The 18,654-nt window shown below is 41.7% G+C and overlaps 2 protein-coding genes across 3 annotated transcripts in view; both read right to left on the bottom strand.

The window, feature by feature from the left end:
* The window catches only part of cacnb2b (calcium channel, voltage-dependent, beta 2b), a 63,887-nt gene extending 58,335 nt beyond the window's left edge, over positions 1–5,552 (bottom strand). For both annotated transcript variants that reach the window (XM_017714185.2, XM_017714186.2), the window contains exon 1: positions 5,108–5,552. In XM_017714185.2, coding sequence (XP_017569674.1) covers positions 5,108–5,155 — 48 coding nt within the window. In that variant the 5' untranslated portion in view covers positions 5,156–5,552. The remainder of the gene's footprint in view (positions 1–5,107) is intronic.
* Positions 5,553–11,157: 5,605 nt separating this feature from the next.
* On the bottom strand, positions 11,158–18,654 carry si:dkey-32m20.1 (transmembrane protein 236). The gene is made up of 4 exons (XM_017714172.2): positions 18,310–18,654; positions 16,670–16,742; positions 15,983–16,106; positions 11,158–12,004 (listed from the first exon to the last, which is right to left on the bottom strand). The coding sequence occupies exons 1-4, from the start codon at positions 18,561–18,563 to the stop codon at positions 11,394–11,396; spliced, it is 1,062 nt and encodes a 353-aa protein (XP_017569661.1). The 5' UTR covers positions 18,564–18,654; the 3' UTR covers positions 11,158–11,393.

Raw genomic sequence — 18,654 nt, 5'->3', positions numbered from 1 at the left:
ATCTTTACTTATTAAAGACTCTCTGTGATGTCTATTATATATATATATATACACTGCTCAAAAAAATAAAGGGAACACTCAAATAACACATCCTAGATCTGAATGAATGAAAGCATCCGCCAACTCCTGGACAGTCTGTGGTGCAACGTGGCGTTGGTGGATATATCGAGACATGATGTCCCAGATGTGCTCAATTGGATTCAGGGCTGGGGAACGGGCGGGCCAGTCCATAGCTTCAATGCCTTCATCTTGCAGGAACTGCTGACCCACTCCAGCCACATGAGGTCTAGCATTGTCCTGCATTAGGAGGAACCCAGGGCCAACCGCACCAGCATATGGTCTCACAAGGGGTCTGAGGATCTCATCTCGGTACCTAATGGCAGTCAGGCTACCTCTGACGAGCACATGAAGGGCTGTGCGGCCCTCCAAAGAAATGCCACCCCACACCATTACTGACCCACTGCCAAACCGGTCATGCTGAAGGATGTTGCAGGCAGCAGATCGCTCTCCACAGCATCTCCAGACTCTGTCACGTCTGTCACATGTGCTCAGTGTGAACCTGCTTTCATCTGTGAAGAGCACAGGGCGCCAATGGCGAATTTGCCAATCCTGGTGTTCTCTAGCAAATGCCAAGCGTCCTGCATGGTGTTGGGCTGTGAGCACAACCCCCATCTGTGGATGTCGGGCCCTCATACCAACCTCATGGAGTCGGTTTCTAACCGTTTGTGCAGACACATGCACATTTGTGGCCTGCTGGAGGTCATTTTGCAGGGCTCTGGCAGTGCTCCTCCTGTTCCTTCTTGCACAAAGGCGGAGGTAGCAGTCCTGCTGCTGGGTTGTTGCCCTCCTACGGCCATCCTCCACGTCTCCTGGTGTACTGGCCTGTCTCCTGGTAGCGCCTCCAGCCTCTGGACACTACGCTGACAGACACAGCAAACCTTCTTGCCACAGCTCGCATTGATGTGCCATCCTGGATGAGCTGCACTACCTGAGCCACTTGTGTGGGTTGTAGAATCCGTCTCACGCTACCACGAGTGTGAAAGCACCACCAACATTCAAAAGTGACCAAAACATCAGCCAGAAAGCAGAAAGGTACTGAGAAGTGGTCTGTGGTCCCCACCTGCAGAACCACGCCTTTATTGAGTGTGTCTTGCTAATCACCAATGATTTCCACCTGTTGTCTGTTCCATTTGCACAACAGCTGTGAAATTGATTGTCAATCAGTGTTGCTTCCTAAGTGGACAGTTTGATTTCACAGAAGTTTGATTTACTTGGAGTTATATTGTGTTGTTTAAGTGTTCCCTATATTTTTTTGAGCAGTGTATATTAGGTGCACATAATAAAAACACACACAGATGAGCGAGAAATCGACTGGCACCCTCTGCATTAAAAGACAGGTTAGATCAGGAGTCACAACCCAAATATTAAAAAGAGCCATTTTGTCCTTTCCATAAAGATCAAACCACCTTGGGAGCCACAACATTTAATGTCCAGCATGTCTCAGTGTGTGTTAGTGTCTTAGTATAGACTAAACAATATTAATGAAAACGTGGACTTACTTTGTTCTGCTATAAGCTTTAGCTTTCCTCCCCTTTCCTACAGGAAAATTCTCCTCAAAACTAGAAAAATTTCTTGTAACATGTCTCTCAACATTCAACTGATTTATAAAGCTGAAGTCGCTTGTCATTCACCAGCTACTCATTCGAATTTTCCCGTTCCACCTCCAAATTCTGCATGAGCTGCATGCAACTGCTGCAGCATTTAAGGTGGAATTCGAAACAGAAGTGACTCCCCCAACCCTGACACCAATATATATATATTCAAAGATAAGACGATATATATATGTTCAAAGAAATGCAGGGTTTAAATGATTTGTTGATTTGCAAATCATTGCATTTAGTGCACATTTTGCACAGCGGCCCAACTTTTTTGGTTTGTAAGAAGAATATATTGCCTATAATGGAATTTTCCATTGGCTTTTCAAGGAACCTCTTGGATAGTTCTGTATGTCAAATATTGCTCTATAAGTCCAATATAGACTAATATGTTTTAAGTCTATGAAATCATGGGAATATATGAATGTTCAAATTAGACTGAGTAAGTTATTACCTAAAGTGTGTGATGTGTGATTTGAGCTTCAGGATATTCAACCAAAACTGTGACATCACACATAAACAAACAAACAAACATAATATCTGCTTCCTCAACATGTCATTCAAATTCTTTTGAATCCTTATAGGGTTTTATAATATTGGGGTTATTACCCCCAAAACACTACAGCAGTTCAGGTGAAATCATCTGCTCTTAGTGCTGTAAAATATGAATTCAAGTTTCCAGGGTCAGTATGATGTGCAGACAAAGTTAACGCGATAATTACCATGAAACTAAATGGTACTGTAACTTACTTCTTTCCTTGCTATATGAAATGACTTCATCTCACATCGGGTCTTAAGAAAAATGAAACCAAAAATGTAATATACTGAAAATACAGAGAATGTTTAATTTGGGTTACCTGTTAACGAAATACTGTTACTCTATTATAAAGCAAGCATCTGGCACAAAGCTTTGAAATTATTTATGTTAAACAACATTTGTCTTCATTCCTACTGGTTATCTGTGTTTACCTTGACATTTATTAATAACTAGAAATTAAGCATGTAATTTTTAGGTTAGTACAACATGTTACTATTATTTTACCATTTTATTCATGAGACCTGGTGCTGCTACAATTACCACCTTATTATTTAGTAACAACTAGAAAACTGAATGTATTTTTAAGTAAGTACTTGTTAAAATAATACTGCGATATTATTACTTACTTATTACCAAAAGTGCTATTAAAGTGCTATTAAAATAATTGCTTATGTGTAATGTATACGAACTAGCTTTCTCTCATACATCAGTTTTAAACTAGTGGAATATACTTGATGTAAAACCTGCATTTTTAGCATGATTGTGATGGTGAAAAATGCATTAAAAGTGTACTATCATATGCTGCTATGAGTGTACTGTCATATGCTGCTATGCCATATGAGTAAACTGGTTTAACTGCAATAAAAATCATTTTAAAAAAGGAAAATTAGGGGGGTTTTTACATTGTTTACATTCTTGTTAAAACTTTGTCTTTTCTGGAGTTCTGTGAAGCTGCTTTGTGACAACATTCATTGTAAAAAGCGCCATACAAATAAATTTGATTTGATTTGATGATTTGATAACAGCAGTCTTAAGTCCAATTGAGCACCTTAAATAAGTTCTTCCCAGGACAAAGGTACTTATTTCTCCTTCCATAATGTTTTAAAACCCAACAGTAAAACAAACATTTCAAGAGTCAATACAACTTAAAAAAAATTAATTCAGAGAAATATAATGGTACCTTTAAGTGTCCCACCCCAGTCACTAGAGGGATACCACCCCACTGACAGTTTTGTGCCTTTCTTTTAAGTGAACAGGGAGGGTCCAGTGTTAGGTAATGTGTGGATGTGGGAGGGGATGGTGTTGAATCATTCGGGGATGGGGGCAGAGATGTCAGGGACAGTTGGGGTAAAGACAGAATTATCCCCATGCAGCTCTCTAATTTCCAGCTAAGTGCATTCTGGGATCTGCTAAAATGGCTATGGACCATGTTCATTGATCAATTTTACACCGAGACACCCTAGAAACTGTCTGAAACTCCAGTTAGCTTCCCACATACAAAATATCGATTTGAAGCACAGCCTTCATTGTCAATTGCTCTAATTTGCAATTGACCCAGGATAATGGGAATTGGCTAGGGACTGCATCCCTCCCTTGATGTCTGGATTGTGGGATATTGTTAAGAGATGAGCGCTTCAGTACACTAGGATTATCTCTACACTGGGACACGCTAAAAACGATAAAGCGGTTGGTTTGAGACATACGATCAACTTAAGATCATAGCTTAAAATGCCTGCACCAATCCTACACACCCCTTAACATGCTGTACCATGTGCAGTGAGGGAGCTCAAGCTTATCCTCGCGCCTCTGCCCGCACACACTGCGGCTCAGGTGCCTGCTCACAGCAAGGCGCCTCAAAATAGAACCAAGGGTATTTATATTATTTATTTATATGGATTACGAGTTTATTTATAGCGGCCCTACCGCTTGTGCATCTAACTGCAGTCATTCGCAGCATTAAGGGAGGTTTAGGGAAGCTGAAGACACAGAGGTGAGGTGGGTACATCCTGACAACCACCTGCTTCTGCTATAACAGGTTGCCGTTTGGAATCCTGCATGCACCATGATCCCAGCACTGAGGGGATCAGTAAGGATGCTACATTTATACCACAATGATATTCCACATTGCACTCAACAAGCAGTAAAGTCCATCATCTAATTCCAGCCACAGCCCATGAGCACAACTTTGAGAAAGTACCTGTTTAGATCTTACCACTAGATCTTCAGCTATTCAGTGTTAGAAATAAAGGTACTCTGCAGGTAAATTTTTCATTCATCAAGGTACAAACGATGTAAAAGTACCCTCAAGGGTACAACAGAGGTTTTAAGGTCCAATTGTGTGCCTTTAATAAGTTTTTTTTCCCAGGTGAAAAGTATGTATTTGCACCATTTCATAAACTAATGTTTTAAAACAGGACAATAAAATAAAAAGACTGGAGATGAGACGGGGTGTGTGGAGTCAATACAACTTCGAAAATATAATTTCAATGGATTATGGTACAATGATGTTCCCTGAGCAAAAGTATAGAGATGTATCCTTGAGAGTACCACCCCAGTGACAGTTTCAGACCTTTTTTCTGAGAGTGTTAATGTGCTTCTGCTACATCAAGGGTGCATTTTTGTTGAAATTCCAAATCAGATGTGTCCAGTTATTGTCCTGTAGATGCCAAAGAGTGTTTCTACACTCTCAGAAGTAAAGGTACTGAACTGTCACTAGGGCAGTACGTCTCTTGTCACTGGGGTGGTACCCTCAAGGGTACATCTCAGTACCTTTAGTTAAGCATGTAAATCAGCAATCTGTGCTGGACAATCCTCCATGACCAAAGCTGGACACAAATATTTTGATATAAAGTGATGTCACTCTACTGGTCACCTTCGTCCTCCTGCTCACACGATCCGGTGACAGGTTACTTACGTAGGTGGACTGTACTCTCCGCCAGTGTCCCAGACCACAGCAATACATCAAGAGCACATCCAGAGGGTCGTGATGAAGGGGACAGCCAAGGAAAGCCGCAGGTCACTTCAGCTCAGAGAGTCCAGCAGGAAGGTCTATCAAGCATTGAGGGACAGCAGGTGTCTGCCCTGTCCATACGTGCTCTGCTCATGCCTGTATCTCACCCACGAGAGTGGAGACTCCTCCAGCATCTTCAGCTTTCTGCTGGCAGGTGAGTGGATGTCGACAGGCAGACAGTTCCATTCAGAAACTGACCATTCGCGTCCTCTTTAGTCTGTTTTTTTTCCTCCTCAAAGCTTGGGGGACTCCACAGGCACTAGCTTCAGGTGTGTGTGAGTGTGTCGCGTGTATATCCTGATCAGAGCCTGCTGTTTTACTTATTTATACACTCACAGACACTCACACATACACCCCTCCCTGACCCCCTATCACCACCCCTCGTCACATACACTCACGCGCACATCCTGGCTCAGAGTTTAGGATTGATACGCGACGGTGTAAGTGTCATTTTTCCCGTCGGACTTTTCCCTGCGTCAGCCGCTCCCCTCCCATCCCGGCCAATCACAGCCCAGAGCACAGCCACGTCTCAGCCCTGTCTCCAGTCCGCTCAGGCAGAAGCTTCGGTCCACACACTGCGCTCTTTCTCTCTCTCTCTCTCTCTCTCTCTCTCTCTCTCTCTCTCTCCCTCTCAACTATCTCCCTATCTCTCTCTCCCTCCCCCTCTCTTGCTCTTTTCTTTTCCTCCTTTCTTTCTTAATCTACTGTCCCTCTCTAACTCTATGCCTCCCTCCTTTGCTTTCTCTATGCCTCTCTGTCTCTCTTTGGTTCTTTTCCATTCTTTCTCTTTCTATGCTTTTCTTTCTCTCCCTACTATGTCCCTACCTTTTCTCTATATAGACTCTATATAGACTCTCTCTCTCTATGCTTCTTTCTCTCTCCAAGCCTCTTTGTCTGTCTGTTTCTTCTTTCTCTCTAAGCCTCTCTTGCTTTCTTTGTCCTATTCTCTCTCCTCCTGTTTAATTGTCTCTCTCCACCACTCTCTTTATTTCTCTCTCTCTCTCTCTCTCTCTCTCTCTCTCTCTCTCTCTCTCTCTCTGTGATCAGCTTAACTCCACATGGTGAGAGCTGTGTCCGTAGCTACTTTCTCTGTAGTTCTCGTTCTGTTGCTATACGACGTGGCAGAGCAGGTAGCGCAGGACTCACACTGCTTGAATTTAAATGTGGCTCCAGCACCAAAGCTTTATAGTCTCTCTCTCTGTCTCTCTCTGTCTCTCTCTCTCTCTCTGTCTTTCCTCTGTCATTCCTGTTTATCAGCTCATTCATTTTATCTGTGTACTGTATCAGGGTGTCTGTCCTTTCTCCCCGTCCTCTCTCTCTCTCTCTCTCTGTTGTCTCTCACTGAGGCGGAGGGCGAGAGCATGTATAATTTCATTTGCTGCATCTGTTCAATATGCTGACTGGGAGGTTTAAACTGAATGAATTCGAATTAAGCCTCTTTCCCACCAGACAGTCAAGTGGCTGCGCCCCCTCTCAGAGGCGGCTTTTAACACTTCATCTCACGGCACAGATCATGCTTCATTGGCCAGTGAGTAGATGAAAATGAAAATGACAGAAGAGAAAAGGATGACACAGGATGGTCAACAGCTCAGAGGTCATGGCTACCAACCAGCAAACAGGATAAAATGTTTTTTTACTGGATTTCACCTTCCGATTTTCACCTGCAGCCCTTCCCCATTATGCTTAATGTGAAACTCAGGAACATGAACTATAGAATTCATTCAAAGTTACTGTTGTACACAAAACACTTGAATTATTCAACACTGTAAAACATGAGAGGTCTGCTTTCCTTAAAATGATCTAGTAATAGATTGCATGGCTTTTCTTGAGTTGACTCAACTTGTTGCTGTAGGTCTGCGTCTTAATTAGAAAAACACAACTGAACTTAAATTTTATTTACTCAGTTTCCCCACTAGCTGGCAAACCTGCTCACACAGTCCCATCTGCCATATTTTCCTCTTCACCTTCCACATATGGACAGTTGTGGTATTGCTGGGATTCAAACTCACAATCTCCTGATTTTAGGATGAATTATTAGACAGTTGCACCACCTGAGACTACGCAATGCTTTACAGTTAAAACAACAAATATTTTCTCCAGTGTATTAAACATTTGTAGACACAAAATCTGAGCTGCTTCATGTGTTCCTGAGTGGTACAGTGGTCTTAGCCATCACCCCAACAGGAGTGAGTTTGAACATTCCACAAGTGAGTACCCAAAATGAAAAGTGTCTAGCAGGATTGTGTGATGGAAAGATTCCTGGTTAGTGGGAAAGTGGAATATAAAAAAAGTTCATTTTAAACTGAGATTCAGAACTAAAAAAATCAAGAGAACTTTTGACTCAACAGTTGAGTTAACTCAGGAAAAGCCATGTAATCAGTTACTATATCATTTTGACTTGAGCTGAACTTTCATTTTTATTACTATGTTATTATTATTATTATTATTATAGTAATAATATCATTATTATTACTATGTCTTCTGGCCTTGACTGAGGTCTGGGGATTTGGCTGGTCAATCAAAGTCTCAGAGTGTTCCATCACATCTGCTGAACTAGTTACATACAGAGACACTACAGTTTTTGTAATAGCATGTGTTGCGATCTACTTTTGTGGGAAGTGCTGAGATAGTTACTCCAAAAAAGTGATCTCAAAGTAAGCTACTAATTGCTTCTCTCAGAATGTCATGGAATTACTTTACTTTTTACTTCTTGGGAAATGTACACTACTATAATGTATACGAACACTTGGCCCCTTACATTTGAGCTTCTGGGGCATCCTATTCCAAAACCATTGGCATTAATATGGATTGCACCCCGCTGCATTTGGCAGCTAAAACAGCCTCCACTCTTATGGGAGAGCTTTCCACAATATTTTGGAGTCGATCTGTGTGAATATTGTGCCCATTCAGTCAAAAGACCATTTGTGAGGTCAGGCACTGATGTAAGATGAGAAGACCAGGCTTGCAATTGACAATCCAGTTCATGCCAAAGGTATTCAGTGGGGTTGAGGTCAGAATTCTGTGCAGGCCACTGGAGTTCCTCCACACCAAACTCGTCAAACTGTAGAACTGGAACAAAGAGGCTGAGCCCAAACCCTGAAAAACAGCCCTAGACCATTATACTTTCTGTTAGGACCCAGTAGAATGTAATTATCAATTAATTTGCAACTCTTGTTACCAATGGAAAGTGTTACCAAACCAAGTAGTCTTTTTCAGTAACTTATTCAGAAAGAATCAGCAGTAAACATCAATTGAAAGACGTCACTGTTCCTGTTCTTTAAACTAGACACAGCCACTGATGCTGATGACTGTCAGGAGTCATTGATGTTTTTGAAAGCAAATTAGATGGATTTCTATGGCACAGGCGATAATGTCTGATCTATCCCACTGTATTGCTACTCTATTGCTGGCTGTGTTACTTCTTTCCAGATATTTTGTGAGGTAAATCAGTTGAAGCAAGTAAGCTACTGCAAAAAACTCTGCGAATATAATATCCAACACCAGTCGAATAGAGGGATGTACTCTCCTGTATGAGCCAATGGCCTTACGAATGACCTTTTTAATGCTTTTATAATATTGATCTCATAAAAATAGATACTATACCTTTGCACAGTGCATCACCCTCTACTCCATTCATCATTCATCAGTTTCTGGACTGTTTCTTTGATGTTATCTAGAAGGTAGATCATTCTCAGCCCAGCGGCGACATTGATATGTAAGGTTATGTGAGTGTAACGGTGGCGTGTCTGTAGTCAGTGTTACTGCTAGGTTGAGAGTGGGTCACCAAAAATATCCAGGAATAGTGGCTGAAAGAAGAAACTGACCACTGATGAGGGGCTAGAGGATGACTGATTGTGCATCAACAGATGAGCCAGCAAGAAGACAGTGTTGTTGGAGGGGGTGTGTCTGGTGGAACACTGAGGATAATGAGCAAACAGCCGTCTGTACATCTTACAGCCAGTCGCCAAGACTGATTATTTTTCATCAAAAATGAAATGTTTTGCTTTGTAATATCTTTAATCCTGTTGCGTTCTAACACTTCTTTCAGCTGTCGAGATAACATCTTTATTGTGGTCAGTTTAACCTCTGTAGCTCCCTCTGCTATATCAGCAGCATCTGATTTGATGTAGGAACTGATTTAAAAAACTAGGTGCTGGATGGTGAATAAATACTGGTGTTCCTCGAGGAGAACTTTGAAAATGGTTAAACTAGCACACATACATTGTTTATCTGTTTTTATTCTAAGGTTAGTGTTTTTGGAAAAAAAATAAAAATTGGCAGCCAGATAAACAGCATTGTGGATCACTTTGTCAGATGGCTACAGAAGGGGCCCAATAAAAATTCTGTGGACCCAATCACTGCTGGAGCCCCTGGACCCGGGACCCAGTGCAATTATCCACCTGCACCCCCAGTAGGCAGTCTTCATGGTAAATCCTGTGAAAGGTCTGTCCCATTGCTGAAAAACTGCTATGGAAATATTAGATGACTAAAGGCATGTTCTGCTGTTAAAACCTCATGTTCATTCTTAACAGCCACCTTTACCTTCATTCTCATTAGGTCAACACATTATACAGAAAGCTGAGCAATGCTGCATGCAGTATAACGTCCTCATAATTCATCAGCTCAGCATGTAGTAAAAGTACCTTCTACACAGTTTTATAGGCACATTCATTATAATTATTTATATATTACTAACGACCGCTGATACACTTAACCTTTGTGGCCTTTCTTGGCACCAGCCAACACCACCACCAGAAAACAAACCTCTGGACCATCCAGAAAGAAAGTGTATTGTATTTACAACATACAAGTTTGTGGTTTTACCATATTCAGAACTACATAATGTGTTTTCAGGATTCTGTATTTACAAAGAAAAACATTATTATATTACTGAAAAACAGCTAGACACATCTGGTGAACAATGTTCCTAAAAATGCATATAGTAACTGAACAGCTCATTCCAACTTCTCATTTCTACCATTCATTATATATCATTTTTATTTGTATGAAACAGTTTGAACACCCTTGGTCAAATGGCATGTTTTGCCAAGTTACATCCTCTACAGCAGGGGTGCTCAAGCCTGGTCCTAGAGACCACCAAGGAGGGTTTCAGATCCAGCACACCTGGCTCCAATATTCAGATCCCCCTCAAGACCTTCATTCCCTGGATCAGGTGTGTAAGATTAGGATTGGAAGTAAACCTCCTGAGCTGTGCCATAACCTTTGCTCATGTTAATATGTTAAACTTACAGTAATTATGCATCCAAATGTGGCTTTGTGTAGTGGATGTGTACTCATTTGGTGTAATTCTGTTATCCCCTTGACCAAGGGCACCCAAACTTTTGCTTGTGAATACAAACAAATGCAAACAAAAATTTCTCTGGAGCTCTCTCTAGAACATGCTCCTTCCATTGGACACCTTCAGCTTGGGCAAGAACAAGAAGTACCACCTGGTGTTTGTGTGGAATCAGGCGTACTCCTGCTACTTTGCAATGAAAACATGCAACCACACTGGCTCTTTACGTGTAATCTAAAGTGTCCAGATATTTGGTGAAATTATTTGTTTTGTTGGAGTTCTGAAAAAAAGTTAATACTTCCTCTAAAGCAAAAGGCATAAATATTGTCTATAATGTTATATTATATATAATATATACATAGTCATTTTTTAGAAGGCAACATTTTTAACCTTTAACTTTTACTGTAAGTTAATGTAAAGTTATATGAACATTCCAATCACCATTAATATTCTCACACATTGTAAAACAGCTGTCTGGTTTAAATGGTGTAAAAAAAAATCAAAATGGACAAAAATGGAGATACTTGTGGGTGTTTTGAAGATACAGCATTTTCTGTACATTTTAAAGAACAATTTCCATTTTTTTAATATACTGAAAACAAATAAAAATGTGCTATAACCTTTGCACTGGCCACATTTTGTGTTAGTTTAGTTCCAATACATTAAATTCATCAAATAAACAGTAACTGTGCATTTAAATGTGCACAATATATGTTTCTCTGTACAGGATGTTTCACGTATTTTCACTTTGCAGCCAGCAAAATCATGTACCAGAGGTGCCCAAACTTTTGCACACAACTGTTTCATTCAGGTGCGATACCAATACGGCTTGTTTAATGCTAAAACAGAGCTAGAGAGAGGTCGGAAAATGGTCAATCAAGCCTCTCCAGGGCCTCAAAACATGCTCTCTCTGCTGAACACTTTCAACTTGGTCATGAGCAAGAAGTACACGAACGTCAGGCAGATGAGCAGGTTCTTCATCACGTATAGCAGCGGAGTCACGAAACCAAAGACCCCTATCAGGCAGATCCGTACAACCAGGAAGGGCAGGTCCTGAGACAGGACACCCAAAGAAGCCAGCAGAGGACTGTTAGGAGTTACCACCACACGCAGTGTAGAGATAAAGGCCAGGATATAAACAGGGAAGATCCAGCCTGAGTAGAAGACTTCCCTTATCCCACCCACCCTGACCATCTCCACTGTGTCCATCCAGAACATGAAGATGTCCAGAAAGAGCTCGTGCCGAGGGTCTCTGGCCCAGAAGATCCGATGAGAGCCAAAGTGAGAGTGGGAGTACAGATAGGCCGTGCTTGATGAGTGGGACGCGCTGTATCCATCCACACCTCTGCAGCGTCCTGACACTGACCCACACCTGACCTCCGGACTCAGTGCTGAGCCATTCTCGCCTCCATTAGCCTGCTGAAGTTGTGCAGACACAGAGGACACCTGCTCCAGATGAGTCAGCACAGGCCCAGGCAAGTCAAAGTCCGACTCTAAACCATCAGCTGCCCATGAGAGATCATACAACAGGAATTTTTAAACCCTCATTCAAAGCTGGATTATAGTGTCATAACCATGTACAACCCCAATTCCAATGAAGCTGGGATGGTGTGTAAAACAGAATACGATGATTTGCAAATTTACTAAGACAAGATATTTAATGTTCAAACGGATAAACTTTATTGTTTTTTGCAAATATTCACTCATTTTGAATTTGATGCCTGCAACACGTTCCAAAGAAGTTGGGACAGGGGCATGTTTACCACTGTGTTACATCACCTTTCCTTTTAACAACACTCAACAAGCGTTTGGGAACTGAGGACACTAATTGTTGAAGCTTTGTAGGTGGAATTCTTTCCCATTCTTGCTTGATGTACAACTTCAGTTGCTCAACAGTCCAGGGTCTCCGTTGTCGTATTTTGCGCTTCATAATGTGCCACACATTTTCAATGGGAGACAGGTCTGGACTGCAGGCAGGCCAGTCTAGTACCTGCACTCTTTTACTACGAAGCCACGCTGTTGTAACACGTGCAGAATGTGGCTTGGCATTGTCTTGCTGAAATAAGTAGGACGTCCCTGAAAAAGACGTTGCTTGGATGGCAGCATGTTGCTCCAAAACCTGTATGTACCTTTCAGCATTAATGGTGCCTTCACAGATGTGAAAGTTACTCATGCCATGGGCACTAACACACCACCATACCATCAGAGATGCTGGCTTTTGAACTTTGCACTGATAACAATGCGGACAGTCCTTTTCCTCTTTGGCCTGGAGGACACGACGTCCATGATTTCCAAAAACAATTTGAAATGTGGACTCGTCAGACCACAGGACACTTTTCCACTTTGCGCCAGTCCATCTCAGATGGGCTCGGGCCCAGAGAAGCTGGCGGCGTTTCTGGGTGTTGTTGATATATGACTTTCACTTTGCATGGCAGGGTTTTAACTTGTACTTGTAGATGGAGCAATGAACTGTGTTCACTGACAGTGGTTTTCTGAAGTGTTCCTGAGCCCATGTGGTTAATATCCGTTACAGAATGATGTCGGTTTTTAACGCAGTGCTGCCTGAGGGATCGAAGGTCATGGGCATTCAATGTTGGTTTTCTGCCTTGCCGCTTACTCGCAGAGATTTCTCCAGATTCTCTGAATCTTTTGATGATATTATGGACTGTAGATGATGAAATCCCTAAATTCCTTGGAATTGCATGTTGAGAAACATTGTTCTTAGACTGTTGGACTATTTGCTCACGCAGTTGTACACAAAGTGGTGAACCTCGCCCCATCCTTGCTTGTGAACGACTGAGCCTTCCAGGGATGCTCCCTTTATACCCAATCATGACACTCACCTGTTTCCAGTTAACCTGTTCACCTGTGGAATGTTCCAAACAGTTTTTTTTTGAGCATTCCTCAACTTTCCCAGTCTTTTGTTGCCCCTGTCCCAACTTTTTTGGAACATGTTGCAGGCATCAAATTCAAAATGATTGAATATTTGCAAAAAATAATACATTTTATCCATTTGAACATTAAATATCTTGTCTTTGTAGTGTATTCAATTGAATATAGGTTGAAAAGGATTTGCAAATCATGGTATTCTGTTTTTATTTATGTCTTACACAACGTCCCGACTTCATTGGAATTGGGGTTGTACATTCAAATTCAGGATACTAATATCAAGAACATCATATTTATATAAACAAATCTCTTAGTTAATGGTAAATTCAACCAAAAGGGCTTATATCAGCAAAAAACACATTTTCTTTGCCCTTTTCAAATAAAAGTTTAATAGTATAAAACATTGTTAAAATTCTAAACAATATCTTACAATCTGTGTCCATATTTAGACACTGGCTTCACAGATAGCTTGTAATGGTTGTGATGTCACAAAGATGAATATCTTTACATATGCCCTTCCTGTCTGCCTAGAGTAGACTGACTACCAATTGTCACTGAAGTGATAAAGAGTGTTATTACTGCAGACAGTAGTCTGTAGTAGAGTTATGTCTGATCCACACTACAGGACCATCAGCCAAATTTTGATTAACCCCTTGTGTCCCAATTTCAGGCAAGCCTCAAACGATTATTTTTCCAGATTATGCTGTGGCATAGAGGGTGTATAATTCAAACTTTACCCCACTGATCTACAACAGTCTGGCTCTATTTGTTAAAAATGTATGACTCGACATCAACTCATCATCACACAGCTCAATTCACACATAATAATCAGAGTAATCAGTGCCTTGCTGTTGTCTGCAGTAATGGTTTTGGTCTAAAGTCACATTTGCATGAGATATTCTGCAAGATCTCACCTTCTGAAAGATGGAAGTAGTGATCAGGCTGCTGTTTTGTGAGCATAATTTGAAAATGTGTGGTGTTTGGTCTGGGCACAACTTGTAGGGTGAAGGCAAAAAACAAACCAGTGGAATCTGTCATCATGTGTGAAGGAACATTTTCAACATTTAGAAAGCCCTGTAGCATCGGCCAGGGATCACTGGAGTGGAAGATGTGAAGGAAATGATTACACGCCGTGCCCTTTAATGCATCATTGGAGCCTCCTAAAGCAGTGGTTCTCAAAACGGTCCTCAGGGACCCCCAGAAGGTCTACCTTCTTGCTGTATTTAAATGTGTTGCAGGCTAGTTTGGAGCAAAAATCTGGTTAATCTGAGAACTTGTTTGAAAGACGTGGCTGGAGTTTGAATTTAACTGTTAGTTCTATACATTTCAGCCTGGACTGTGAGGGGGTCCGCCAGTCAGCATGGACTGCAAATTAGTTAGGTGCAATAAAAAGCTAAGAGACAAAGGGATAATTATGAAAGCTTTTGGACATAAACGCACATCAGTGGATTTCAGGGAAAAATAAAATAAAATAAAAAAATAGAAAAAAATAAATATATAAATAAACAAATAAATAAAAGATTTTTTGCATCTAATCTCCTATAAAATATTAGGCATATTTTCAGACAATTTACTTAATAGGGGTGTATTGATTCTAAAACCGAGACTGAAACCATGATACAAACGTCCAGAGTCTCGTGTTGTGGTTCCAGAGGACAGCACTATGATCCCCCCTCCTCCCCAAACCCAATTCGCTGCCACCGCTGCTGGGGCAGCCTGAAATTATTCAGGGTGAGCTGTAAATTTTTTACAGTAAACTGTGTGTGTGTCATGTGACTATTATGTTCCATTCGTGCTTTTACCTGTGGTAAAAGCTAGTTTGATCAGCACACAATGAATAAGCCTGAGATTGCAGACCCTCCAGGCACATTCCCGTCAGTAGTGTGGGAAACATTTTGGTTATCCAGTGGAGTTTAGGGATGGCAATCATGCTGTAGACAAAACACACGCTTTGTCGTGAATGTTTTACAAAACTTCCTCAGGCAGCAAGAAATGCTCCACAAGTGCATTCACATCAGTTTTCTTTTCTTTATTGTTCCAATTTTTTTTTCAAATATTCTCCCTAATTTAGTCATGTCCATTTCCACCCATTAGTTAGGACTCCCCCAATCGCATGATGCCACCAGCACTAGGACGACGATGGCTAGCACAGGCTTCCTCCAAGAACTGTCAAATGCCAACACATCTTTTCAAACTGCCACCAACGCAATGTCCTTGGACAGCTTAACACACTTGGAGGAGTTCTGTTACATCAGCTAACATCGACTAGCATCGGGCTGAGCGATGATCGTACCCACCCAGAGAGAGCGAGGCCAATTGTACTGTCATGGACTCCCAGCCACAGATGGCTGTGGCATTACCAGAAGTTGAACTCGTGGGCTCTTGATGAGCGCCAACATTTAGACAGTAATAAAAACCCAGAAATGTTCTTATTTATCCCCCTCCAACCCCCAGAACAATGGTATGAACCGAACCATGGCTCAAAAATTGAGGTCTGGACCAAACCATGTATTTGGAGAATCGTTACACCCTTGCCAGTATCACCACTGGAAAAAAAACTGGTGCCTGGTCAGAAATGTAGTGCCTGTGATTACCTTGTCCTTTGAGGTGATATGGACGAATCCTCTCCACGATGTCCACACAGATGAGAGCGAACAGTACCAGTGAGACAGGGAGCTCAGTGAAGACGTCATAGAAAATCCTTGTGTCCACCTGAACCTGCCCAGACACAAACAGGACTGGAGGTCTCAGGAGAGAATGCAGAGTGAGGATGAACACTAAAAACCTTTTAGTGCAACCAGCGCCAGAGTGTTCAAGATTAAGGCCAGAAACATAAAGCACTGAGAAAAGAAGTTCCACTGATATGAGGTCTTTTAAACTGAGAGTTCAAGACCACACAGGCTGAAAACTAATTTTAAAAATGTATGAAGTCACATCAAAGAAGGGATTGTGCCAAGTTTGTCATTCACAAACTCATGTGACCTTAAACAGCCATAATCAAAGCCTTTCTCTGGCTGCAATAGAAAACCATTGGCATTCCACACCTAACTGAGTTAATGGTAAACCTGTTGTTTTTGTGTGGGTTACTAAGTGCCTTCAGCACAAGCTCAGAGTCACATGTGCTCCTCTACCTCTGTAAGTATGAAGAAAGAAAGGCTTTTAAACATACATTTCACACCTTTATAAACATGTACATTCTTTTCTGAGTCATTTGGAAGCTAACAATTCTGAAGTATTGATTAGTGAGATGGTCAGTTAAAAACGTCTGAACAATTCTTTACCTTCGAGCTGGTCAGAAGAATGGCAAAACATGGTAGCGTGCTGAGAAGCACATAGGTGAGTGTCACAGGTCTCCTGAGAGAGCACAGAGTTTAATGTAAATATATTAAATGAAGGCTTATTTAATAATCTCTGATACAGCCTAAACTCATCAGGAACACTAATACATCAATAATAGGGCAATTTCAATTAAGTGGTTTATAATACATATATACATAAGAGTTTGGAGTTTGTCTGTGGGACGTTTTGCCCATTCATCCAGAAGAGCATTTGTGAGGTCAGACACTGACGTTGAACGAGGTGGCCTGGATTGCAATCTCTATTCTAGTTCATCCCAAAGGTGTTCGATGGGGTAGAGGTCAGGGCTCCTCCACACCAAACTCAACCAGCCATGCCTTTATGAACCTTGCTTTGGACACAGTCATGCTGGAACAGAAAAGGGCCTTCATGGCTGAGTTATTGTGGTTCCTAAACACTTTCACTTTTCAATAATACCACTCACGGTTGATTGTGGAATCTCTGGGAGGGAAGAACTGAACGACCCATTCTCTCACAGAGACTGCATGGCTAGGTCTTTAAATGCTTTGGATACCGAGTTCCTGTCACCACCATTATAAACAACAAGCATTTCACATCAAACCCCTCTGAATGTTTACATTTGCAATCTAACAGTTAGTGAAGCTAATCAATACTTCATTAAGCTATAATTCATTAAGTTAAATCAGGTGGCTGCTGGCAGAACTGAATTAATTCATGCGATGGCTGGAGCTGCACTGAGAAGAAGAGGAGCTGAACCAGTGCTCATCTAAATAGCTCACATCAATACGTTTAGAGTAAACAAGAAACTATAGTTATTATTTAACACATTATTTACACCAAAGATATGTAGTGTTTTTACAAGCAAAAACACACACGCTGCACAAATGTTCTGGGCTGACCTGAGATCACCAGTGGCTTTTCTACTGGTCAGTAGATTAGGGGTGAAGGTTACTTAAGTATTGTAGTGGCCAGGGCTTTGTGTTTGTTATGTTGGCTCAACTGCTTTCCCATAAACCTTAGATTAACCCTGTCTTGGTCTAAACCAGGGCTGGAGTCCAGCACACCAACCAAACCTGCTAATTAGCTGATGAGTTGCTCTAGAGCGGGGTAAGTCAAAAAATGCCCTCCAGGACCAGAGTGCCCCACCCCTGACATAAACATTATGTGTTATCATTATGCACTATACTGCAGTAAGTGTGATTATTTAGATGGGCAACTAATTATTAATTTGCTATAAATGTGACATTATTATCCAACACCAACACAAGCTGTGCAGTAACAGATGAGCTACTGTCTCTTATTTTACATCTACAAGGCGGAACAACAAGGTAGGAGTGTCTAATAGAGTGGAAAGTGAGTGGACATAATGTTTAAAAACTCCAGCAACACTGCTGCGTCTGATCCACTTGCACCAGCACAGCACACACTTACACACATCCACCACGTCAGTGTCATTGCAGTGCTGAGAATGATGCACCACCCAAATAATACCTGCTCTGTGGTGATCCTGACCATTGAAGACCAGGGTAAACCCTGAATCAGTCAATCAGTTTGCGTTCTATTCCATAGATTGTTAAGGTCAAAAAGGGTCATGTGAACTCACCAGTTCGTAATATCTGTGAAGAAGCCTCTGGACTTCAGGATGAAGAACTTGACTGGCACCCACACAAACAGGGTCACAGTGGTCACATACGCTACGGACACTGCCACCACCAGCCAGTAGGCCGTGGTGTCATTGGATCTCACGAACCGCATTAGGGAGGCAAAACGCTCCAGAACAACAAAGATGGGCACACATAGACAGGCGAACTGCAGCACTTCATACCCGACCAGCTTGACCGTCTTCAGAGAGGGCATCTTAACTGCATTTGTTTCAAATCCCCTACAAGTGAGCTGCCCGTGTGATCCTTAGGTCAGGTGCATCCGCTCCCATCTCCCACTCACACAC

Source organism: Pygocentrus nattereri, chromosome 2, assembly GCF_015220715.1.
Source record: "Pygocentrus nattereri isolate fPygNat1 chromosome 2, fPygNat1.pri, whole genome shotgun sequence".
Classification (NCBI taxonomy): Eukaryota; Metazoa; Chordata; class Actinopteri; order Characiformes; family Serrasalmidae; genus Pygocentrus; species Pygocentrus nattereri.
Note: the sequence above shows the minus strand (reverse complement) of the source record. Positions and strands in the feature narration are given on the sequence as shown.

Excerpts from the sequence above, each read along its gene's own strand:
- si:dkey-32m20.1 (XM_017714172.2), bottom strand. The coding sequence starts at position 18,563 with ATGCCCTCTCTGAAGACGGTCAAGCTGGTCGGGTATGAAGTGCTGCAG. Across the intron at positions 16,743-18,309 it reads TTCACAGATATTACGAACTG|GAGACCTGTGACACTCACCT; the intron begins GTGAGTTCACAT and ends GTGCTCTCTCAG. Across the intron at positions 16,107-16,669 it reads TTCTTCTGACCAGCTCGAAG|GTTCAGGTGGACACAAGGAT; the intron begins GTAAAGAATTGT and ends GTGTCTGGGCAG.